Source organism: Sparus aurata, chromosome 15, assembly GCF_900880675.1.
Source record: "Sparus aurata chromosome 15, fSpaAur1.1, whole genome shotgun sequence".
Taxonomy (NCBI): domain Eukaryota; kingdom Metazoa; phylum Chordata; class Actinopteri; order Spariformes; family Sparidae; genus Sparus; species Sparus aurata.
Window position 1 is genome coordinate 14,624,790 of NC_044201.1, and position 25,966 is coordinate 14,650,755.

Sequence of the window (25,966 nt, forward strand, 5' to 3'; positions counted from 1 at the left end):
ATTTCTTTCAAAAGTTCTCTGTTCAAACCCTGAACATGTTTGTGGGAGAGGGAGACTGAATGAGTTGATGCACACAGACTATACACTAAGAACATTAAAAATGTAACGATGAGCAAAAAAGATAAAGAGGATATTTATAGAAATACAGAGATGGGGAGTGTAATTATAACATCTTTAAAATATTCAGGAGTTTTCAGTGTTTCTGCTGCCAGAGCCTCCCAGCTTTTTTATTTCATTACATGTTCTCTGATGGGAGATCAGATTTTTTTTTTTTACTGATAGGCATGAAACACAAAAACAACGATAGATATTTCAAAGACGGAGAGCTCATCAGTTTTATAAGACCACAAAGGGGGAAATGATACAATGAGGGATAGAGATAGCGACATTGTAGAATATTAGATACATGTGATGTGTGTGCGCACACTATATCTAACACACACTGTTTTTTTGCACTTTATTATGATGAATCCTTCTATGAGTCACAGCCGTGGGCATAAATCCTACCAGAGATACCAAATGAGTTTAGCAACAGCGTGCTCTGTATTGGAGTCTTGGATATTAGTAATTACAGTCAGACTCCTGCCACTGAAGCCTTTTTATGACAACAACAGCCAAATGTAGCTGCAGTTTGTCTGGGTTGCTCTTTGAAAGTCTTAACTTTGTGATCACTGCGTGGTCCCTCATTAACACAAGGAGAAGACGTTTCTCAAAAACAGAATGGTGCATAAGCAATAAAAAAATAACCTGGAAAAACAAAATTACTAGCTTATTCGAGGCTTTTCAAGACAACCTATTTTGACTAGAATTAGACAGTCCATGTATATTGTGCTGCTTCAAATTTTAATGCTAGCTAAGAGATACTTGACATTTTTCAGAACTGGCAGAAAGTCTTTCATCAAAAAAGGAACATCTCCTCTGTCCTCTTTCCTCCACTGCTTTCTTGGCTATAAAGATTCGGCCTTGTGGGGAAAAAAAGAACGAATCCAACAAAAAACAGAGAATGTTTGTCAACTCTTGCACAGTGTGCCAACTTTTTTAATTACTATCCACACTTCTCCTCTAAAGCAAGGACCACGGAAGTAATTTCCGCAGTCTGGACACAAAACCAATGTGTGGAAAATCCAGAACACAAAAAATGTAAGCTTTAACGAAAAACCTTTGAATTCACAACATCAACATGATGGTGGATGTTTTTGTTCACTGGGCTGCCATGCCGACCAGAATGATGTGAGCAGACACACTGGACCAATCAATGAGCATCTTCTGCAGAAACTTTTCCAATACACTTTAGGACAGACTAGGTCGATAATTAAAGTTGGGAGAGAAAAAAAAGAAGATTCAGGGTCTTGTTTACATCTGCCTCACAAGCCGGTTCAGCCATGTCATCAGCGAGACACATTGATCCGAGCTATGATATGGCGCAAACAAGAGAGGGGATTTGTTTTAAATTGAGCCTATCCCGGAAATGTTGAGGGAATTAAATGGAGCGGGGGTGAAGTGAAAGAAAGGTTTGACCTCAAAGGTTTAAAAGTGTGAGCTGTGAGAGTGGGATTTAGTGAGATAACAGAGGAGACACAAAATGTCATCAATAATGAAATGTACTGTGTGACCGGGGCAATGGTGTTGACACTGAGGACGGTAAGGGACGGGACGTGTTTGTTTGTGCGTTGCCTGACTTGAGGATTTTAAGTGTCTCTGGATGAGTCCTAGGGGAATGTTTAAATGTTGACAGCTGGGATCATGTATTTGTCTCTATTGTCTCAGTTTCAATGGCAAAAAGAGGTCAACACGTTGTTTTCTGCTCTTGTTTCACTGACCTGGAAGTAAGAGCTCTCACACAGGACGTCGTGGCAGATGTCCAGGTGGTTCTGAGGTGGTGGCTGGGTTGCGTCACTTTGTGTCTGTCCCTCTGCACTCAATACACTCAGCTGACGAGCCTGGGCAAACGCCTGGAGGTAGTGGGACGCCACCGTCCAGAAGTGAAGATCTGACTCGTCCCCAAAGAGCCTGCGGTATACCACAACAACTGGTCAGCTGTGTCCAGAGAGAAAAATGTTCTCCCTGGAGTGGTAAGTCAACTTCTGCAGTTCAAATCAACGTGCAACAGTTTACTCACTAATGGTCATAGTGCCTGTATCTTCCAGCCCACGCCTTGCTCTTTCACCAAGCTCCCCTCCACCCCCTCTCCACATCCTTCTGCCTTTTCTTTCCAGCCTTCTTTTAACATATCTGCACAGGCACACAGCTGTTGCTAGGTTACCTTGCCACATTATCAGTGGCAAGAAAACTTGGGATGGACAAATACAGGGATGCAACGGTGAGCTTTTAGAGTAACAGCGTTCATTGAGCACAGTCCTTGGGACTTTCCAGGTAAATCATGGCTTTAATAACAGGATGTAAATAGGGTAGGGGTAGATATTACATTTCTGCTCTGACTGGCTGCTCTAGATTTGTCAGATGCTTGAGGGAAATGAGAACTGGAGCAGAGACGAGATCAGAGTTGCTGACACCAGCTCTCATGTCAGGCTTTGTTGTGGAGATACAGAGTCACAACTGTTATAGTTTCAGCAGAAAAAGGAAAACAATTAAGACCTTATTTTTCCAGATAATTAAAGCAAATTATTATTATTAACTCAGACTTGTTTATCAATCTCACTTGTATTACACATGCTGAAGTAAGTAAAAAGTAAAACATAAATCAATACAGGCATTGGAAGCTTAAATGATGATATTAAAGTGTGCCATTAAGCGCAGATGTCTAGAGAAAAATTGATGGTGATCAGTGTAATTGTGTCTTGCACGCTTGAATTATATCCTGAGCAATCAGTGAACAACAACATGGCTAACAAGCAGCTTGATTACAAATCCAGTTTGGCTTTAGATCATTGTAACACACAGACCCAATCTACTGCCTGAACTTAACATTCATACACAAAGACAGGAAATAATTAGTAGAATCAAACATTTTGAGTCCAGACAAGTTTAACATGTGTTCTGTTAATGTAAAGTTCATTTTTTACAATTTTATTCTGTAGTGTAGAGTGGAAGAGTGTCCCCACACTTCCAGGGGAGCAGCTTATAGAAATGCCGCTGAACTACAATTCTTACACAGGTGCTGAAAGTTAACATAATAATCATGCTATGGTACCTGTCGACCCTCATAACACAGTACAGTCCATGCGGACAACAAACAGCAGCAACTCCATGCTGACTTTTAACTCACCGTGAGACCAGGAGGCAGCGCTGAAGCAGGCTGAGCACCGGGTCTAGCAGCACACTCTTCATATCACTAGGGAGCCAATCAGAGACAGACAATCAGAACACAGCTAGAGCCAATTACACTCCTCAAACACAGCAGGCCCAGTGTGGCTGTTACTGGAGATCGCTCTTATCTTCAAACCCACAGACGACATGCTCTTTGAGCACCACTGTCTAAACACAAAGGATCCTGGGACTCGGCTACAAGACAAAAGTAGGTAAACAAAAACCCTTGGCACAGATACACTCTCATACACACACATGCATCATGTTTGCATCATGACATCAAAATTAAATATTGAAATCAGAGCCACAGGGTGTGATCATTAGCATCAGAGAGCGTATGAACTCACTTTGACAAGGAGTTGAGCTGTTCCTGGATCAGGCCTTTTATCTCATCTTTCTCATTGTAGTCTCTGAAATGGAGAGATCAAACTCAGTCAAATGGCTCCGCTTACGTCTCCCTAAAATAAAGCTTGGCCAAATATTAAATTGGAAGCTGAGAACCTGCAGAAGGTGATGTGTGGTGTCAGGCAGTAATAGATAACTCTATTCTAACATTTATGCTGAGGTCAGGTAGTGCCCCTGTGAGCGCTGTTAATATACTGTAGCTGCCCGGCTTCTGATAAGACAGCTGTGTGTATTTAATAGACGAAAGCAGTGTTACACCAAGGACTCAGGTTATCTGGGGCATAATTACAACACACTGTAGTTCAACACAGATGTAGCAGTCTGAGCAAAAATAAAGCTCCTCTCTCAGGACGGTCTCTATTGACTCCTACGTTGACTTGTTTACAAAGATGAGCTGCTTACACCAGCAAATTGGTTCTTTCTCTTTATGAAGGTAATAAACTAAACACTTGACTGGTTGGCAGATGGTTTGGTGGTATAAAAGGATACATCAAGCAAAGTCTTATCCCTGGAAGGTAGGTAATTCAATAAAATAATGAAATTTATCGACCCTTAGTCTGAAGGACAACTCAAATCTGATCTACTGACAAATAAGTTTCTGTTTCTTATTCTGCTAAAAAGTACCATCCCTGTTCACAACTGATATTGTCACTTAAAACTGAAACTCTTATTAATCAGGGAAGGGACGATCAGGTTTTTGACAAAGATCCCAATTCTAGCAAATCATGTTTTTACTGAAACTGAGACTATTCAGCCTAAAATAGTACTTTTTATTAACAAAACTAAGACTACAGAACTGGTTGTTGTGAGTCACCCCAATGCCAGTCAATATTTTCCACCTGTTTTGTTTATTGATTAGCCTGCTGAAGAGTTTAAATAGTTAGGAACCTTCTTTGATTAAAGTTTTACAGCCAAAACAGAAAACATTTCAGATCGACAGCCTGTCCTTATCCCAGAGTTCCCTGAGCTCAACAATGTATACTACGGAAGTTTAAATGAGGTTTAACCTAAAGCTGCACTGCTAAAACACTGATGCACGCTGTGTGGATATTAATAATTTAAACTCCTGACCACACTATTAATGTGCTGAATTGCTTACTTGCTCGCAGTGGCTTGTTTTCATAGATCCAAGACAGCAGTATTTGGGTTTTTACATCTGCTGCATCCAACTATAATTTAGTATAAAAAAATGGAGGATTGGAATTGACATTGGAGACTTTACAAAGCTGATAAAAACAATTAAAACCACACTGGTCAGCTCTGATACTAATTTTGTAGATAGGCTAAGGAGTAAAACAGTAAAAAATAGTTTGCTTGTGCAGTTCTGTTTTATCCTCTACAGTCTTTACATATCTATGCTTACAAACTTGTTTTGACTAAATTTATGCATGTACACACAGTGCAAGAATGAAAAAGATGGCCTGACTTGAAAAAGATTGTGACTGAGACTTTCGGCTTTGATCCTTTCAGTGTGTGTTTCTCTTTGTTTCTCTGGGAGCTCTTAGGGTCATCACACAGTCCCAAGACATGTAGGTCAAGTGAAGTTAAACATGAGATATACTGTCTCTGTGTTAGCCGTACTAAAAGTCCTGACCTCATTACAGTGGCTGGATACAGTCATGGTGACTTATTCAGGTTGAGACTTACACCTGAGTGATGTCCATGGTGAAGGTTCCTGACCAGGGCTGCAGCAGGAGGAAAGCCTTGAGAGTGAGGGCAGCTCGGGGCACCAGCAGGTAAGGACACCACACTGGATCTAAACATCAGAAAGAACAAATATTAGGCTACTGCTGATGAGTTCATCGTAAGTTGTAAATCACATCAATTCTTAAGAATCAATCCTTCGTCCGATACAAATTTCTCCTTAAACCTATAAACGCAACGTTTCTTTAACTCCATCACACTCTTTGTTCCTTGGCTCACCTGTCAGGTCTTGCTCATCCATGCGGTAGCTGGCAGACTTCATGGCCATCTCCAGCACTCGGATGCAGCCGTCGTCAGAGGCCAGCACGACCTTGTCTGATGTGCACCAGTCAATGTCTAGGATGCGGTAGTTCACGTTGCGACCAATCCGCATGCTGCTAACCATTTGTACCTGCAAGAGAGGAAGTAGTTCATCTCAAACTGACCCCTTAAGGCTTCTTTTATAGCATATGCAACAACTCCGAGGGGAAGGTGGGAAATTATTTTTTCTCTGCAAAATTCTAAAGGAGAAATACACAATACAGGATGCATTTTGGATTCAGTAAAAAACCTGTGTCAACAGAAGAAGGCCAAGGTGTCAGGCAACTATAAACTAATTTATGTTTAGTGTAACAGGACACAGAATGGAAGGCACAGTGGACAAACAGCCTTTTGAGAAAGTGTTTTCCAAAACCTCTCTCCCTTTGGCTTTTTATCTGGCTGTATGGGAATCAGTGCAACCATGCTGTCAGCAGAGCACTGAAGCATTTCAGAGATCTCTCCCGCACCTCCTCTCCAGCTCCTTCCTTATTCGCTCTACCCCTCTTTTTCTCCCAAACCTCTCAGCTTTGTTGCTTGTTTCCCTCTGCAGCATGATCCATCTGTTGTCTGGCTTTTACAATTGAGGACCTAAAACGGTGTCTTATCTCGTCTCCCCTCCAGAAAACACATCCCTACCCCCGACAATAGTGTTTCAGTGGGAGCCCCTCCCTCCATCCCTCCACCCCTCCAGCCCATGCTGCTTAATACAGCAGAGCATCTACTGTGTCCACATTCATCTGCATTTCCATTTTTTAACATGTTGCTGCCGGGTAAGCTAACAAACATTGTGGCATGGATACAGAAAAACAAACAAAAACAGTCTGGTCCATGACATCAGATCTAATGATGAACTGGAGCGTAAACTAGCCGCAAGGATCCACAGATTAGGTGAAATGAAGACTGCAGAGAGAGGACTTTCTGGAAGAGCACGACTTCAGTAAACAAAGTTAAAGTGGAAGCGAGGATGCATGCCTCTTACAGGAATCAACACCATCCATCCTGCTACTGCTGAGCTTATACATGTCAGTGGAAAGCTTTTAAGGCCTGTTTACGTGTACTTATACTGTGCACTGTAATGATTCTTTAATAAAACAGGACAATTACAGTGGATATGCTATTACCACAGCATTCCTGAGACAGGACATTAGTTAAATATACCCCTCAACAATATTATAGTGCCTCAGTGATTACAGTGCTGGGGAAACATTAATTCTGCCACAGTAAATCTGTTTAAATGCAAAGTGCAGCGACCGCTGCACATTCTTTCTTTTTATCCGAGTTATGTAGAGCAGTAAGATGATGCATGCTGGGAGTTTATAACATGTTACAACAAAACATTTGAGAAATTCACTTATTGTCACGATGACATAATATTGTGAAGGCTTACCTCTTTGGTGTCCCAGACCTCTGCTCCGTCTGTGTACATGACCAGCAGCTTTTGGTTGCCTTTCCCCGGTGCGAAGCGAATCTTCTTCACCCAGCCACGATGTGTTGGTATTCCCCTGAGAACATCAACAGCGTTGGTTGTTTAGTAGAATTTCTCCGTCCTATCCCATGGTCATTTATTCCCCGTATAACATCATGAATATTCTGGGCAGGTTGATTTCTTTTATCACACATCTATCAAGTTGCAATCTTACATTTTAGCCTGCACAGCACAGAAACTTGACGTTTATCTCGTAAAAATTTTAAAGTTAAATTAATAAATAAAAACCCAATTATATGCTTTAGAGAATTGTAGGCAGTGATAAATGAGTACTGTAGCTACTGTGTAGTAAGTGGCCCATAACATATAGCTATTACCTAGACAAACGAGCTTTGAGGTCCCAGAAATTGAGATTGCCATCTACGTCTCCGAGCACCAGGGTGTCACCTTTCCAGGCAATGCAGGCGATGCTGCCCATACTACCCTGCAATACAGTAGAGGAAGGCATGTATTTAAGTGAGAAAAACAAGAGGAAAAATAAGAAAGGGCAGCTGAATTTGAGAGAGAGAAGTTAGACTTATTCTTTACTTTGTGATTAATAAGTATTAACCAAAAAATACCACTTTGCAAACATGGTAAAAGCCTTAATCAGTAAGCGCAGCGCCTATGCATTTAGGCTCACAGTCTTCCTCAGGGAGAGTGTGAAAGGGCGACCGGTGAGCGGCTGGATGATGCCGAAGAAAAGTCGAGGAGATGGTCAGGTTTTCCAATTTTACATTTTCTTTATTCACTGCACTCAGATATCAGGCAACAGACGAAAGTATGGTGAGCGTCATAGGTTTAACCAGCAACACAGACAGATGGTAAAATGGCGCCTTATATACTGTGCTACCAATTAACCATGACTGGACTCTTCCACTACTGAGGTAAATTTACATCTGCCCAAATGGCTATTCAACCAAGTGACACTTTCCCCTTTTACCTTTAGCACAAACACTTCACCCCTCTTCTGTTCCTGATGTGCCCCTGCCAATAAATCTATAAAATACATTTACAATAAATAACAGAACCACCAAACATTTGAAATCCCTCCCCCCCTTCCTATCCGGCCACTTGGTCTCTCCCGGAACGTTTATCACGGTGCCCGTGCCCCCGGGGGATTCTTTTGGCCGCGCACCCTGGAGCAGACACAGGACCGGACAGGTAAGTGTTAACACAAACAACTTCGTACTCGTACAGCATTCACACTTATACCACCCGCTATGGCACCACACATATTTACCAATAAACTCTGCACATGCTTCACACTGTTATCCTCTCAATTACACACAGTCTTTCCGTCGGAGCTCAACTTCGCTCTACTCTCTTGCAGGCGGAGCCGACTGCCGAGTGCCGCACCTGCCCGAAGACATGCAATCACCTGCGGTCACAAGGTCTAATAAATAACTCAACTATTCAATAAAAGAGTACTGTAAATATCTGTATGAACTGTGCAAATACGCAATGTGCAAAATGTACTGTGCAAACTTTGGCAAATAAAGTGCTATCGTGACTAAAGTGCAAAGTGACGTCATTACTGTACCTTCCAAGTTATTGTGCAAAAGAACATAATTACCCACATGTGCAAAATGTACAAGTAACGAAATGCACTTCGTTACAGAGAGTAAAAACAAATAGCTACAGATACTACTGACTTATGATAAATCTTGTAATCCTAAAGATATCAAACCTTGTTAAAATTCACCTTATTATGTACACAACCATTTTTCTAGCTACACCTCTGACAATTATTCAGTCTTACTCTGGTTGCCGGCTGCTGACAACAGCTTTTGTATATCTGTGAGCTGCTGCTCACAGATAGTAGTCTAACATGCCCTGAGGAAGACCGTGAGTTGAAATGTGTAGGCGCTAAGCCCATTTATTAGAATTTTGGATTTTACAAATCAGTGTGCATTTGTAGTTTTTATATGACCTACTGATCACAAAGTAAAGCAAAGTCTGACTTTTCTTGCTTCTTTTTATGGTCTCAATAATAAAAACAATGTTGTGGTGATAACACTGTAAACTGAGTTACAAAATGCAATCCCCACAGCATAAAAACCATATTCTACCTCCACTATAAAAGCAACATATTTTTTGGCACCTATGTCTGAGCGTGAATCCATACAGGAAAATAAATGCTAAATATCTGTGGCAGCCAAGTGGTGAACAAGCATGACATCGGAGTTTATATAAGGCTACGCCGGAAGACAGAGTGCCGATATGAAGACATGTGTCAGCTCACCTTCGCTGTGTACCCAGCGGATGATAGGACAAAACTTTTTAGGAGAGTTTCCGTCAGTTTCCTGACAGAGATATGAAGATCTATCATCCTGAAAGGACTGTAAAACCTTTTGGGGTATGCAAATCTGCAAGCAATGAATCTGCAGCCGTCTAGAAGATAAAGCTTTAAATAATCCCCAGGTAAAGCTCCAGTGTCTGTCTGTCTGCTGTGAATAGATGCAGGTATTGAGTGGGCAAAACAGAGAGTGTCTAACAATCCAATCCGCTGCTCTTAAATGGACTTGAGAATTTGATAACCTATAGTGGCTTTCCTTTAGAAAAACAGTATGGAGCAAGATTAATTTTGCTCTCTTGAATGAAAAACAGAAAATGTTTTATTGGTGAGGTATGAAACTGTGCTGTTGTTGTTGTTGTTGTTGACAGATGTGGGCAAACAACAGAAGGTGCTATAGCATGACTCAGCTGGACACCATTACAAGTATAATGAGAAAAGCAAGTTCCTGAAGCCAAATTCTGCACAGACAATTGCTTAAATTTCATGGCAATTGGTGGTGACCCGTCGACTTATTATGTATTTAAAACATCCGGCTGCTTGTTTCTCTTTACCAGCCTGGCAATTTTGCTGTCAAAGCAAATTAAAGGCAAGATTATTGCTTACTGCTTTACAGGTAAATACAGTATCAGCCCCTCTTCTCCTGAGCCTGAGTAGCTCTCTAAACCAGTTGAGGGAACACATGCAGAACATTATCTGGGACAAACTGATGACACACTCGTGACACACTCACAGATTACAGATTCAGCTGGCTGTGCAATAAAATTCAAAGCATTAGAATTTAGCTGAAAAACATTCACCTTGATTGCATGCAGTTTATTACTGTACTAGGAGGTGCGCTACATTGAGCTGGCCACTTCCTGCTGCAGAGCCAGCAACTACCGTATATCATCCCCCACACAAGGCACACAAAAACACATGAAGGACATCGAGTGAGAGCAATGTTTTTTACGTAAGAGAGGAGGACAATGTGAAGATGCTGGCAAACGACCAGAGAGCCGGTTTCTTTTCAGCTCCAAAATGAGGCTAAATTGTTGACACAATGCACATCTTTGATCACAACAACAGGGAGGTAATATATGTGAAACATTTTGCTGTCATATTTTTATTCCCTTTGAATGGGGATAGGATGGTATACACATATATGTAACCTTTCAACACAAGAGACAACGCCGGAGAAAGAACAAATGAAATAAGACAAAGACACAAACAAAAAAGGGGCAGTTTTTTTTTTTACCAATGACTGCACAATGATGGATGCAGTGTGGTGTGTAAAGATGAACAACAGTATAAGGGAGAGTGTATTTTAAATTAGTGAAAGCAAGTATTGATTAAAAGATATCACATGACAGATGACGGACGGTACAAACGTTTACAGAGAGGAGAGGATAACGTCGGAGGGAGGAGATTTAGATCTGTGCGTACAGAAAGGAGTAACACACTATGAAACTTAATGGAGAGGGAGAGATATGAAACAGCAAGGAATAACTTTGTGCAAGGATCAGTGTGGATGACCTTGAAGTAGCTCAGGTGGATATGAAGTAAAAAATAGACATAAAAGAGACACAAGTCTCTGGACTCACATCAGGGGGAATTCGTGCACCATCTTTGACTGTGTTGCCCTCGACGGTGATGTGGTAGACCTGCCCGTCTGTGTCAGTGAATACAAAATGCTCCCTGGCTGATATGGCCTGGCTGGTCTCTGACTTGCTCTCTGCATCCTGCAAGAGACTGTGGTGGAAAAATATGTCAGATTTTCTGCACTCTTTTTCTGAGATATATTTGTCTGGACATTTTGGTATTCTTCTGCTGACAGTGACAAGGCCAACTCGTAGTAGTTGTATCACAGTAGGTACTTGATGTGCTGCTGCCAGGGGGTACATGAAAAGACAAGCTTTTCAGCCAAGTTAACAAAAAATATATTGTTCTATGTGCTTTGATTGAGTATGTAAAAACAAGTTAGCAAGTGACCAAAAATGTCCTGACAGACTAATACAGTGAAAGTTACAGTTAAAAGGCCCAAATAGTCCGCTAAGAGTAATAGATAAATAGTTCAGATAGTTATCTACAACATAATGGATAGCCTTACTGATTCAAATAGTTAAATGAATGTAATGGACAAACAGTTCAAATAGTAATCTAGTAGTACAACTGCAAACTGAAATGGAAATTAACGATTCAACTGTATGAAAATTATTACAACAACGTATATTATTAATGGTTATAAATATCATTCAGTTTAAATTCAAATCAACTGGTTTGGAACATGTCAGTCATCTGACAGGGGTGCTGAGACAGAAGATTGTTTGTTTTTCATCAGTTTAACAATACAGGAGTCTCAGAATATTAGAATGTTACATAAGACGAATCAAAAATACAGAAATGTCGACCTTCTGAAACGTATGTTTATTTATGCACTCATACCATGGTCAGTTGGCAGGTGCCAAGTCCTGCTGGAAAAGGAAATCTCCATACTGTATTGAACGGCAGAAAAAAACTTTCCATGATATCAAATTATTTTTTAGATGAACCTGTACATTGGGTCCACAGTTTAATTAAATGTTTTAATTGACCTAAAATAATACATTGTTTTGCTAATAAAAATGACCTCTACTGGGCTTTTGCCAATACCTTGTCAACCAGTATATCAGGTATGACACAATTTCTTCTCCTGAACACAGCTCCAGTATTTGGAAAATATCTGTGTATTCTCAGTCTGATGTTGAATTTTATTCATAAGGTCTGAAAAACTTCACACTCCGCTTTTGGGATTACTATCCTGGCAAGTGGCCTCGAATAACAACATTTATGATGCTGACCTTATGACTGAGGATTCAACGCTACTCTGCTCTGCATCTGACACCGTCTGCCGAGCCATGGCCTCCCTCGCTGCCATCTGCTTCTTCTTTAGGCTCTTCAGGTTGTGGGACGGGGACCACTCCTGTTTCCACACAGACACAGGGTTGCCATTACAGAGATTGATGCAGACCAAGACCCAGACAGAATTAACTGGCAGAGCAGCAAAGCATTACAGTACAACAAGCAGACACATAGAGACAAAGGGATCAGGAAATTGATGTGATGTGTACAGTAGATGCTCAGTTAAATGAAACTAAGACACACAGGAGAGCTGTTTTCCCCTGTCCCCCTTTCCAACTGCAGGAGCACTGTGGCTGTAGTCTGGCTGACTTGAAGTTGTAATCAATATGGAAATGAGACAGCAATATGTGGCTGGGGGAGCCAGCATGTATTATTAAGGTTACTGGCGTTTTTATTCACACTGTGCAGGATTTTTACAGCCACACTGTAAAGTTTGTCCACCATAACTCTTCTTTTATGAGCATTTCTCTGGCCTAATGAAGCCACTGTTCTTTGCTGAGCTTGGGGAAAATCTTCAGACTAATCTTTCAAATGGCCCCGCACAAACACAAGAGAAAGGGGTCAAAAAGTATAAGAGACTATTAAGAAAGGGAAGAGTCAACAATGGGTGTTATTACAGCACATACTGTGTGTTTTGTTAAGTAAATATATAAATTGGAGATGTTATGAGATGTAAATCTACCTAACTATATTGAAACACAACAGTGTGCCATTTTCTGTTTTTTTTTTTCTCATGTAATTCAGTAGTATGTAGATTTGTCTGTACCAGAGCAGTAACGGCGGGGAAGTTCTTAGCCATCTCCCGGAGAAGTGTCCCGGTCCTGATGTCCCACAGCTCCAGGGGTTTGTCTCTGAACACAACCACCAGGTACTGTCTGAGGATGGAGGTCACAAATACACACATTCAGTCTCAGAAAACGACACCGCACACAACCCCACTATAAAAGTTATTGTGTTTTTATTATTATCATAATGTTTTTAAGGAAAATATATATTTCATTGTGCACCTTAATACAGACATTGTAGATGTATTTTTATTTTTTAATGATTTGACAACAAACAACAAATTAAATAAGCAGCATGAATTTTCTTTACTGTATGACTTATTTAATATTAAGACGTGTGGCCTGAAGTTGGCAGTCTAAATCCCCCAGCTAACGAAATTTGGCTAAATAAGAGGCTGCCGTTTTCAAAAACTTTTAGCTGCTGTATTGGAGCACAACAGAGTTCAACAGTGCAAACACACTGCAGCCCCCAGCAGCTCTTCAGAGAGCTCCAACGTATGAAAGCCTGTTGCCCTCTCTCTTCCAGTAACTACAACCCTCAGGCCTTATGTTATGGGACTGCAATCTGTGGCAGCCAAGATAATATCCTGGTGAAGAAAAAGATTGATATGATGGTACTGTCCAGTAATTACATAATAATGCTAATTTTCCCCCATAATGTGGTGTGCAGAGTGAAGCACCTAATTTGCAACTCAAAGATCCAGTGTAGAGGATTTGGGATTGGCATTTGGAAAAATGGAATATAAAACTAATAATTAGGGCTGTCAAAGTTAACGCGTTAATAACGCGTTAATACGCGTTAATAACGCGTTAACGCAACATCCTCTTAACGCCGTTAATTTTTTTAACGCGCGATTAACGCTCGGTATAAAAAAACAAAAAACAAAACGCGCATTGAAAGATTTACGGCCGTCAGTGGCACCTGTAGTCTTGATCCAGAGGGTGGCAGAAAGGGAATCAGAAGAAGATGCAGCAGGGTTGGCGGTTCTGGTATAACACGGTGGACTGAAAAGTGAGGAAATTGAGAAAGGACTTACCGTAAAATACCAAATAATAGCCGGGGGGTTTAGTTGTTTCAATCACTTAACAGACCAAAAGGCAATTTGGGACAGGCGTTTAATTCCTTCCTCACAATAATCCTGGATGAAAACATTACAAACTTCTCCAGCTTCTCGGTGAATTCTCTGGCATCCTCCTGTAAGTGAAGTTGCTGCGGCGGAGGAATCGATTCAGCCAACCAGCACTCGCTGCAAACTCCTCATCTCTGCTGTCACTCACGGTGGCGGACATTTGTTTCTCCATCGTCCTGATAATTCTGCGGGACACTCTCTCGTGGCGTGCCCGTTTGCTGATAACTCATCCCCGCATGTTTATCTCAGGCTCCTCGCTAGCCTTCTTCCTCCCTCCAGCAGGCAGCCTGGCCCTGTTGCTGTCCTCCACGGACAGACGCTCAAGCTCCGTTTCTCTCACTCTCTTCTGGTCGACAGAGAAACATCTAGCGGCTGCTTCTCCCGAGTTTTCCTCTGCATATTTTAACAGAAAGTTTGAATTTCAAGTGGTACTTTTTATTGTTTCAGTGTGATACTGACTGACAGAAAGCAGCACACTGCGTGAAAAAGGCGAAGAAGAAAAACGTGCAGTGTCTGTGGACACCTCTTCTTCCTTAATTTTTTTAAAAATAAAAAATTATACCCGACATTTATTTGGAACCAGCGGTTATTTACCAAAATATACATCTGCACCGGCGTTTAAAGGGACCCTGTGGATAATTGAAACCCGTATATTATTTGGTCATTTACGGTATGAACGGCAAACTACTTTCGAAACACTGCCAGATGGTTCGGTCGATAGGACAAAAGTTATCTGCATGTACTATCGACATGAAATGACTTACCATCGAAGTACATTGAGTCTCAAATATCACTTGCAAGCCAAACACAGGGCAGATGCAGAGAGCTCCCCCGCCAAAAATGTTCATAATGCAAGCATATTTGTCCTTTCTTATGTTGTTAAAAGTATTAAGAACATTAAAAAATACATCAAGGTACATTTAGAACAGAAAAAAATGTGCCAAAAAAATTGCGATTAATTTGCGATTAATCGCGAGTTAACTATGGACAAAATGCGATTAATCGCGATTAAAAAAATTAATCGTTTGACAGCCCTACTAATAATTTGTTACCTTTTGTTTACGAGCCTTCTTTATCTACACAGGGAGTGGGCAAGTCTCCAGGAAGTGAGACAGGCTTTGAAGCCAACTTTCGGAGTGGCCTGACTGTGTAATTACAATGTCAGGTGATGCACTGAGGCCCCTTCTCTCTTCCCATTCTTCTTTGCTAACAGCAGTCAGTGTGGCCCCAAGTCACTTTTGGACTAATGCTTAATGCTCGACTGCTAAAACTACTTTTTAAAATTCAGTTAAAATGCTCAGCTATTGTAACAATAGTTTAATTGATAATGTCCTTAACACAGCAATATTTACATTACGCAACATTATGTAGAAATGGGAATTGTGTGCGATCGGCACATTGGCGATTTGTGCAACACTACTGTCGTAAATACAAATCCCAGGTCTGTAACAATTTGTCAGCTGTAACGTAGGTGTTAACTACAAACAAAACTCATGACATCATCACAATGTTATGTGTTGAAAACGTGTATGTTGAAGTAAACATGTGTGTAACACTGTGAGCCTACCCCTCACTGAAGTTGCATACAGAGTGGCTGAGACAGAGACACCATTCACACTATTACATCAAAATGATTTTGAAGCAGTTATATCAAAGTCAAAAAGTGACATAATGTTGCTTGCTAATGTTGCTACATAAAGTTTGCCAAAATTAGCCAATGGTAAGCTAGTAGTCATAACATACCGAGTAAGGCTGCAGCAGTAAACCTCCTTGGCAACAGTGTGTTTTATCACTAATTAATTCAGCTTTTAATTTTGTCAGGCTATAAATTATGGAAAGAGGTAACAAAATGTCAGTATAAATGTGCTCATTTTTAAATCAAATGTGATCAAAGTTGTATGTCTGTGTACTGTTGTTCAGTCTAGACTGAGGCAAATGTGATACTCTGACAGTAGAGACCGGAAGAGTGAAGTTTTTATTTTGGTGTGAAATTGAACCAAGTCAGGAGCAAAATGGTAACCATTCTGACTAAGTGTTCATAGTGCTTATTCCACTCTAGAGAAGGCGACACTTGTTGCAGTAAGCAATAGTGCCAAATTGCGAGTGTATCTTCAGTTACCCAAGGCTTCAGTTTCAAGTATAAAACATTAACCACCTATTCATATTCCACATGTATAAACAAGGCTAAGAATCCACAAGATGGCTTAGAAAAACATGGGGCTCTTACAATGTCAAACACATTGAGAGCAATTGCTTATACAAAAGACAGCTGCAATCCGATAACTTTGTTTATTGTTTAGCAAAAAAACGCTCTGAATATCACGGTCTAATTAAAAGATGGTGGTGATGATAAATACTTGAATAGAAAACTGATCAGGCAAAAGTGCACAAAATGAATACATGAAGGTTGCTGGGGATTATAATAATGAAGAACACAGTAAATGGTTAATCTGTGCTCATCAGGTCTTTGTGCAGACTGTCACTGGGAAGTCTGGCTATTACAACACCAATGAAGGTCGGAGATAGAGAGAAATAAAGGTGAGATGGCTCCAGGCGGATGAGGTGAGGACATGCTAGGGTGTGAAATGGTGTATATGTAAATGTACAGTTTAAGTGTGTGCGTCTGTGTGATGTTTTTGGCATGTGGTTTTGGAAAAACTCACTTGAGATGCGACACTTTAATCATCTCAATGGGTGGCTCATCGTTGCCTCGCTCGCCTCTGAACGCAAAGCATCTGCCTGAAAGACACAAAAGACATGGAGAGAGAGAGAGAGAGAATGTGAGTGTGAGGGAGATGAGGTGATGATGGGAGGCAGAAGACGATGTCTTTCCTTGCACCTGTGAAGAGAGCGATTTATCTCTTTTCATTTTAGTGCCAGGGTGTCCTGGTTTCATCTGTTTCGTCGGAGTGGGATGAGCAGACTGCCGACAACTTCTTCTCACCACCTGCGCTGATCCCTGCTTTTCATTCACAACTTTTTTTTAGTGAAGCAGACATTATGCAGAGCATCAAGGTGCCCTTTTAAACAAAACAAGAATGCCCTTCAGCTGTGTGCTATCACATTTGCCAAAGGAAGTGCTGATCTGATTTTGCAGAGGACACTTAGGAAAGCTGGCCTGTTTAAAATGTACAAGTCATAGAGGTGCCTGTGGGGGTTTGGAGGAGGGAGGGAGGTCTGGCTTCCAACAGTTGTGTTGAGACTGAGGTGTATTTGTACACCAGAGGAGACGAAATAACAAAGCATATGCTGTAGGACAAACTTTGGAGACCTGTGGCGCACTGGGGCCTAATGAAGCCCTCTTCAGAATTTCCACTTTTGTTTTCTCAGCTATCCTCAGCAGGAGAGGTCGCATGATTGCAAAGTGTCAATGATGGTTTCTCACCCTGCAGATGATCAGCCTGCAGGCTCTAACGACATGTGTCAAATGCTTAATCACGGAAACACACAGACGATGTTGATTAGTGGAGAGACACCTCAAAGCGCTGCGCAGATGACACCTGCCACGATCATGCATTAATAAATGATAACGTAATTCTAATGTGTAATTATCATCTATACACATAATAAATATTTATACTGTGAAGCGAAGCAAACTGAGTTAACTCCAACTTCTCAACACTAACTTTCCACAGTCACTGCAGGACACTAAAAGACAAAGAATACACCCATCTGCTCTCACTGCTGCAGAAACCAGGTATTACCACAACTGAGTAAGGCGAGCAAGGGAAGATGATTTTTTATCCAAGGGTCTCAAAATCTTATCAGAAAGTGCTCAAGCTGTAAAGGCCACAGCTGTTCTCTTGGTGAATTAGTCTTACAAGTGCAGTGCAGAATCTTTAAAAGATTTTCTCTACAGGATTTTCCTACAAAACAATGTCCAGAAGAATAATCCCTCTCAATAATTTGCTATGCCCCAATGGAAGTGTGTGGCAGAGTCTGTAGATGTTTTTATACTGGGCAGCAAGCCGCCAATTTGGCCGTCCTTTTTGCAGCTCGATCCGCGGATTTAGACAGAAGACGGTAAATTGGGGGTCTGTTTTGGTCCGCCAATTTGCCACCTCAGAGGGTACACTTATTTCCGCCTCAACTGCTATCTAAATCCGAGACGTCAATGTGCCGGCAATTGCTTGAGATGGGCGGAGGTGTCGATGACGTGCACTGTTGTACGACCCACAGCCGGGGAGTTTTAAAACCAGGTAACAGCTGATCACAGCAGTCAGTCCATCACTTCATCCACAGACGTCAAGATGAGCAACTGGACAGCCGCTGAGATCCAGGAGATGCTAGCGTCTCCTCGGTCTCTGTAGCTGTTTGGTTGTGTCCGCTTGTTGTTGTAGCGGCAAGCTACGAACGGTCGCTGCTTTCAAATTAAAAGCCCCCCACTAAGAACCCAGTTCTAAACCCCAACGGGTTGCAATGTAAAGCTCTTATTTTGAAGACAAATTCGTTTTCACTGTTCACTGCCCAACTCTGCTTCACGTCACATCACATGTTTATGCCTACCCCAGTGCAGAGTGATAGATAGCACTCTATTGCACTGCCCCAGTGGCGGCCAAGTGGCGGCTTTTGGAAAAGGAGGAATATTACACCTTTACCTTGTAGCAAATGTGCCACCTTTTCTATCTAAAAGGGGCTAGTATTTTCTTCTATTTTTGGGAGTGTCAGCGATTCAGTAGAAAGATGGTTAACTGTTGAGTTTCATGTTGAAGTCAACAAATACTGACACTTTGCGTTCCAACCCAAAGTTCTCTTTTGAGATGACCTGGTAAAAAAATTACTCAATAAACCATGTTTCTCCAGAATCGCTTATTGCTCCTTTGAATGATGTGTTTACAGACAGCAACCGACAAATCCTGCATAGTATGCCTTCGAATACAAAACTTGCTCTGCTACTCTATTTGAGGACTTGTTTATGCAAATAGTATGCTGACTGTTCCTGAATTAAAAAAAACAGAACAAAATTGTACAGATCTGCCTACTGTCTTCCTGAATCTGGTCCAGGATGTTAGAGTGGCAGCAACTGCAATGCTGGATGGTATGATTATCATTTACCATTATTTAACATAAAATAAAAGAAGAAAGAAAGAAATACGTAAGAAAAAAGTAATCATTGAAGTTGTTAAGAATTGAGCTATCATTGAATCATAATGTCTTGTTTGTTTTGTTGCATGTTTAGTATCAATACCTCTAAAGAAATACATCTTGAGAGATGTTGAGAGGCGTATTTTTCTGTTTTGATGTAGTTTAGTGAGCTGTTTCCCTTTTCTTCTCTTGTCATCTCAGCGCTATGCTAGGCTAAACACGTCCCAGGCCTATTGTATCTCTGTACTGAATACACACAGATTAAATTGATATTGATCTTTTCCATCTAGCTCTTGGTAAGACAGCGAATAAAAAAAGCGTATTTCCCAAAATGCTGCGACCGTGGCAAACAAACACACACACACATCTGGGCGTGCTTCAGAGATGTATGACAGTGAGATCCCCAGGAGCTATATTTGCAGTCAAGGACACCTTTGAGGATCTCTTGTCACTTGAACTCGCAAGAAAAAAACTATGTGCTGGGAAGTGTGAGGGACTGTAACCAAAGCTAATGCCGTGGACTGTTAACTTTGATGACTCTGGTGCTTAAGAGAGAGTCGTTTAAAAAGTGAACTACCCTCTACATAGTCTGGAATAAATTGAAGAGGAGGAGGAAATAAAGAAAAGTCTTTCAAACACAACCATTATAGTGACAATACGTTTTTAGCAAATTTCTAAAGCCGAAGACATCAAGTTTAAAACATATGAAGACCCACATGACAAAAACAGGAACAACTTGTCAAAATGAAAATTCCTCATTAATAATTCATATCAAAGATTGCCAAAATATTATTCTCTAGGAGATATTTTCATGTAAATCTCATATTCATTTGCTAAAAGAAATGCTTTTTTCTCCACTGAAACCTTTAAATATCTCTTACTGACCACTTACTACTTTTCAACTTTCTTGAAAATGTAGCACTGTAGACTCTCCACCCCCTGGAGGAGGTAGAAGCACCCAATGGTCACTGCTGGTGCAGTAATTTTATAGACCCGTCAGTTAACTCAGGCAGGGATATAAGTCGCTCTGCAGGAAGGCACGATAGGATCTAATTTTCCGAGCCAGCCACCCCTTGGTTCTACCTTAACACTGTTTAGTTTGGACCTAATTTGGAGGAGAGTGTAAGTATCCCCTGGAGGAGGACCAGAAGAGTCTCTTCAAAACTACAGAGACACTAAAAGAGAAAAAAGAGAGACTGAAATGTCTATTTTCTTTGTTTTTTAAGGCTGCAGGAACCCTGAGAAAAACAGAAACCTTGAGAACAGAGGCCAATGTATAAGTCCTGGTAGCCCTCAGGTACAGATAATAATAAACAGTGTATGTGTGTGCGTATGTGTATGTGTGCGAGTGCAGGCTCACCAGTAGGAAGGTCGACATGCTGCAGCTCATTTCGCACCAGGCCCATGTTGTTCGGAGAGGAAGTGGCAAAAGAGAGAAAACTGGTGAGACTCACCCATTCAATCCCCCTGTGAAATGAGCACAAACCAGAGTTTTTAGTTAAATTTATAACTTTTATATCAGATAATTGCAGAGTAGATGTAAAGTATTCATCTTCTAAGAAGTAGAGCCTGACCGATTTATCGGCCGGCCAATATTATCAGCTGATATAAGGCATTTTCCAAACTATCGGTATCGGTATTTATAATGGCCGATAAAATAATATTTAAAAAATTTAATAAAACGGACGAAACACCCTTCAACCATGTTACGAGTGTTGGCATTACATAGTTTGTCCACCAGAGGGCACTCTACAACAAGGCGAATCTATGCCACCTGATTGACGTACAGGACGGCAAGTCTGAGATCTCTTCTTGTATGGGTCACGTGTCACGGGTCACCATGATTGCGCAAACGAGCAAGCTACTGCAAAACGCAAGCGAGCTAAGTGTCCTGGTTAGCGGCTTCAATTAATATCAATATATAAAAAAATGTGCATTTATCTGATTTGTCAAACTACCATCGCTATTCCGAAGAAGGGGAATGCTGAGAGGCACTTTCGAACTGTTCATAAAAAGTACGACATTGACTTCCCTCTGAAAAGCAAGCTGAGAAGGAGAAAGGTGAGGGAACTAAAATCACAGCTAATCGGACCACAGTCGTTTTTCACACAGTGGAATTCACAAGCAAAGGCCGCCATGAAAGCATTGTTACGGGTGAGTCACTCAATCATTGAGGCAGCTGATTCCTTGTTTCGGGATTTTAAAAAAAAATCAGAAATGTTATCATCAATCAAAGTTCTTCAGCTATCAAGAAGTACAGTTACACAATGCTGTGAAGTAATGGCAGAGGATTTGACACAGCAGCTTCGGAGAGACATTGCAGACTGCGAGTGTTTCTTACTGCAGTTAGACGAGTCTACAGACACCAGCGATACAGCCCAGATGTGCATTTGTATTTGGATGGTGTTTACAGATATGACTGCAAAAGTGGAGTTATTAAAGGTGGAATATGGAATATGAGCTGAATGCCGCCATCTAGTGTCTCAAGATCATAGTCGCGACAACAAAAAGGTAATTCCAGTGGTCTGGTTGCCAGGTTTGGACAAGGCAGGAGGATTGAGCCGCCTCCGTTTCCTCCGTTTACTGGGTGTGGAGGTCGATGGGTCACGATCAGTATTCTCATATCTAGGATCAACGTGATATAATGAAAATAAGTATAGCAGAGGAGTTTGACCGACAGGTAACGTTAGCTAAGTTAGCAAGCGAGTTAGCTTACCGATCCAGGAGAAAGTTCGCCATTTCCGCGTGTTTTGATGCCGTGGAAATCCTTTACCTGAGTCCATCCAGCGTATGCTTCACCGATATTTACTCTGGTTTTTGCTCTTCTCCGGTCACTCAGCTGCTGGGACAGATAACGCATCGTTTGCTGAGGCTCTGAAGAGCTTGCAGACTCCGCCATTTTACCCAGTGTCAGCCTAGCTGTGCCGAGCTGTGCCGAGCTTTGCCGAGCATTGCCGAGGTTGCGAAATTGGCAACCCGCTATGCCGGCCGCTATTTGGCTGGTACGATGTAAACAGGAAGTCATTGTCGAACCCGTCAAAATTTCTTAAATTATTTATTTCAGACTAAATATAATTTTTCAAGAAAACGCATTACTTTTAATCTGCGCCCCTCTAAACGCCCCGTGGATGTATTATTTTTGAAAAAATATAGCTTTTAATAAGCATATTACATATTCAACCTTTAACATTACTGCCCATGACAGAACACATGCGGGAAGAGGACATTTTGCAGGCATTCAAAAACTTTATGGCGAAACCACTAGCTCCAGGTGTGTAAATTATGTGCAATATTGATGGCTGTTTGTCAACTATGTGGATTACTGCTGTCAATTTTACTCATCACTCTCTCAATATCAGTTATGCATTATGTTATATAAAGTATACTCAGTGTTTGTATAAATAAATAGATGTTTAGTATTTTTTATGTAGGTAGATCATTTTAACCTGGTCATTTTGAAAGTAGCTTGCACGCTGTTCTACAACGTCCCCTGTTCGCAACACTCGCAAACCCTATAATATGTTTTGATGTTCCTCTGTGCTGTTGTGACAATAAAACACACAAGTTTATTTTAAAACTGCATTATCATATTATTTCAGTGAGGACTGAACATATATATATATGTATATATATATATATATATACACATATATATATATATACATATACATATATATATATATATATATTATATATATATATATATATATATATATATATATATATATATATATATATATAGATATAGATATAGATATAGATATAGAGATAGAGATAGATAAATAGATAGATAGATAGATAGATAGATAGATAGCCTTTATCGGTCGGGCTCTACTAGGAAGCAATGTAAATGAGACACCTCAAACTTCTACAAATCCATTAGGAAAGAGTGAAAACATGCAAATAAAATGAAGCCAGCGAGTGCCAGATATGAATATATTTTAGAAGCAGGCCCAGCTCGGGGAGCACAAACTCGGCTGTAATGAGGTGGTAAATAGCCACATGATTAATTAGTCGATTACCTCACTAAATGTAAATGAGATGCTAAGCAGCCAGGCCTCCTTTGGCCCGGCTGCATTGGGGCAAGGGATGCTCAGCTCATTTCTATAAAGCACCTCTGCTCTCACCACCACAGAAAATGCTCAGATTTTAAAATAAACAGCACAGCAGCGCTCCACATGTGTCCGTGCAGGAGGAGAGAAGACCAGATGGAGGCGTTTTCAAGATAAAGCCCTGATCTGATGGCACTGCTCTGATGTGAATGTGTGGTTGTTCATGTATTTCTTTAATGTTTGTCCTTTTTGTGCTCTGCTACAATAGCATCTATTCATACCACTGCCATCATTAAGATACGGCTTTAATTTGAAATTCTCATGGCATTTCTGTGTAACCATTTCCATCCATGCTCGACTCCATTTCAAACAGTGCTTTTTTTTTATTAGAATTGACTGTTTTCCAATTAAATGTCTGGAACTACTGATAAACTTCCACTCAAGAGTTCAGCAATAAAATTGTCAAATTGTATTTTTGTTGCTTTTTGTGAGTTGATTGCATTAAATGGGCATATGATATCATCTCATATTGATCGCAGGCCCCTGTATCGAATCAAATCTGCAGGGTCTGTGTTATCGGCAAATATCGTATCGTTGTCCAAAGAATCGGTATAATATCGTATCGTGATGAAATTTGCAATCTACACTGCTAATGAATAGACAGCTGTCGAGTATCAGGACAGTCGAGCAAATTCGCAATGACAAACAGGCCGCAGAAAGAAAGCACGCAGAGCAAACCCCTGCTATTCCCTCACTTTCATCTGTTTGACAGGCAAAGGGAGCTACGGATATTTCAGTAACTTGTGCTTATGTTACATCTCATTAAAGTTTGTTGGAGTTTTGCATGTGTGGACACCAACTTCTCTCATTAAAGAAAGAATGGCTCTGCTTGAACGGATGGTGTTAGCTCCCAATCAATCTCTTAACAGCATTAATTGATTCAATCTCGTGCTTAATTAATCCTGTAGAAATAGTTCTGCTGCTCATTAGAGAATACTAACTAATGAAGCACAGCCTGCTCTTTGTTGGTGTTTGGCTGTTGCATTGTGGAGCGCTCAGAAGGTGGTGAAGCCTTCTGAAAACATACACTTTCAGTGTGGCCTGGCACAAAGACAGTAATTAAGCAATATATTGGGAGGAAGCACAGCAGGAAAACAGAGTTAACGTGTCACAAAACTGCACTGAAACAAAGCTACATCCAAGGCAAGCATTTATCGCATCCATATCAAGTTAATGACCTTATTATGAAAAGCTGCGTATGATACCAAAAAACCCACTCCATGCCATCCTATTTTCTCTTTTTCTTCTCAAAAGCCTAGACCAGTCCCTAATATTGTTATCTGACTGTTGCAAAAAATGGAGAGCTTGGCTGAAACAACCTCACCTACATTGAAGAGTGCCGTCCATGGTGAAACACAAAACAGATCGCATGTGTAGGTAGGGATACCACGGGTTGCAGATAGATTCAAAGAGCACTATACCAAAAGTAAGGAATCCTCTACAAAAACATTAAGCAGTCTACTTTAAAAGGAATATAATTAAAAAGTGAATTCATTTTGTAGAAGTATGCGGGTAGAATAAACAGAATCATTTTCTCAGCCCATATACAGACACAGATGTAATTTACTTTTTAATTCCTGGTTTAAATACTTGTTTAAGAACAGGAAGAAGAAGCTTCTTAAAATAGAATACTCCCCTCCTGTGAGCGGCCCCTTTGATGTGTTATTGACAGTTTCATTAATTAGCTACTTAAACTTGAGGGAATTATGTCGTCCTTTGAGTTTAAAAGAAGCCTGAACGTTTGGCTCTATTTCTAACATAAAAAGTGAGTTATTCATCCCAAGTGACAATGGAAAGTGATATTCATCTTCATATTTCACCCAAAATTCAATATACCTTTCTCCTAGACATTTTGGTTTACAACTCCATACGCACTGCCTAGGTACTTCTACATAGTGGACTATATATTGAGGTGATATGAAAAAATACTTTTGGAAAGCTTTTGTTTTCCCCTCCCGTGCAATGCATGATGGTATATAATGCTTCATTAGTGGCCATTGGTTGTACACTATTTTTCTCGATACATTGTGGGATACAACTATACAGGGAATAACAATTCCTGTGCACTCCTAAATGCTATTAGTAACATCTGCTTTTTCCAGCTATAACAAGTTGGAACTCCACTGTGACACAGTAGCATGTAATATAAACTGTGTTTCTGCTTTTGTCTCTTTTTTTGGAGGTCAGTAACAAGTGATTTACATTTTTGCAATCTACATGCACAAAGAGTTTCTTTGTTGGTTTATTCCACACACAACATCTACTGCATATCTGTCTACCCTGAAAGAGGGATACGATTTCTCCTGTTCCCCTAGGGGTGTTTTGGGTTTTCCATATCCAAATTGAGGGTCCGAGGATAGAGGGTGTCATATACTGTTAATATTGTAAGGCCCTCTTAGAGAAATTGTGATTTGTCCCATTGGGTGGTATAATTTGACTTGACTTAACTTTAAAACCTTTTGCAAATTGGCATACGGTATATTTGTGACTGTGTAATGCACAAATACACTGCTACACTGACTGTACAAAAGTTACAT

At 40.7% G+C, this 25,966-nt stretch overlaps 1 protein-coding gene and 1 long non-coding RNA gene across 2 annotated transcripts in view; one reads left to right on the forward strand and one right to left on the reverse strand.

The window, feature by feature from the left end:
- Nucleotides 1-25,966, reverse strand: part of wdr11 (WD repeat domain 11) — a 63,216-nt gene that overhangs the window by 7,529 nt on the left and 29,721 nt on the right. The window contains exons 12-23 of the mRNA XM_030441787.1: nucleotides 20,678-20,784; nucleotides 16,896-16,971; nucleotides 13,084-13,192; nucleotides 12,257-12,378; nucleotides 11,021-11,168; nucleotides 7,480-7,586; nucleotides 7,064-7,178; nucleotides 5,596-5,767; nucleotides 5,320-5,428; nucleotides 3,615-3,677; nucleotides 3,227-3,292; nucleotides 1,821-2,010 (exon numbers count right to left, since the gene is read on the reverse strand). Of these exons, the coding sequence (XP_030297647.1) occupies nucleotides 1,821-2,010; nucleotides 3,227-3,292; nucleotides 3,615-3,677; nucleotides 5,320-5,428; nucleotides 5,596-5,767; nucleotides 7,064-7,178; nucleotides 7,480-7,586; nucleotides 11,021-11,168; nucleotides 12,257-12,378; nucleotides 13,084-13,192; nucleotides 16,896-16,971; nucleotides 20,678-20,784 (1,384 nt within the window). The remainder of the gene's footprint in view (nucleotides 1-1,820; nucleotides 2,011-3,226; nucleotides 3,293-3,614; nucleotides 3,678-5,319; nucleotides 5,429-5,595; nucleotides 5,768-7,063; nucleotides 7,179-7,479; nucleotides 7,587-11,020; nucleotides 11,169-12,256; nucleotides 12,379-13,083; nucleotides 13,193-16,895; nucleotides 16,972-20,677; nucleotides 20,785-25,966) is intronic.
- Nucleotides 7,772-8,666, forward strand: LOC115596580 (uncharacterized). The gene is made up of 2 exons (XR_003986928.1): nucleotides 7,772-8,305; nucleotides 8,475-8,666. It is a non-coding gene; the product is annotated as an uncharacterized LOC115596580 (long non-coding RNA).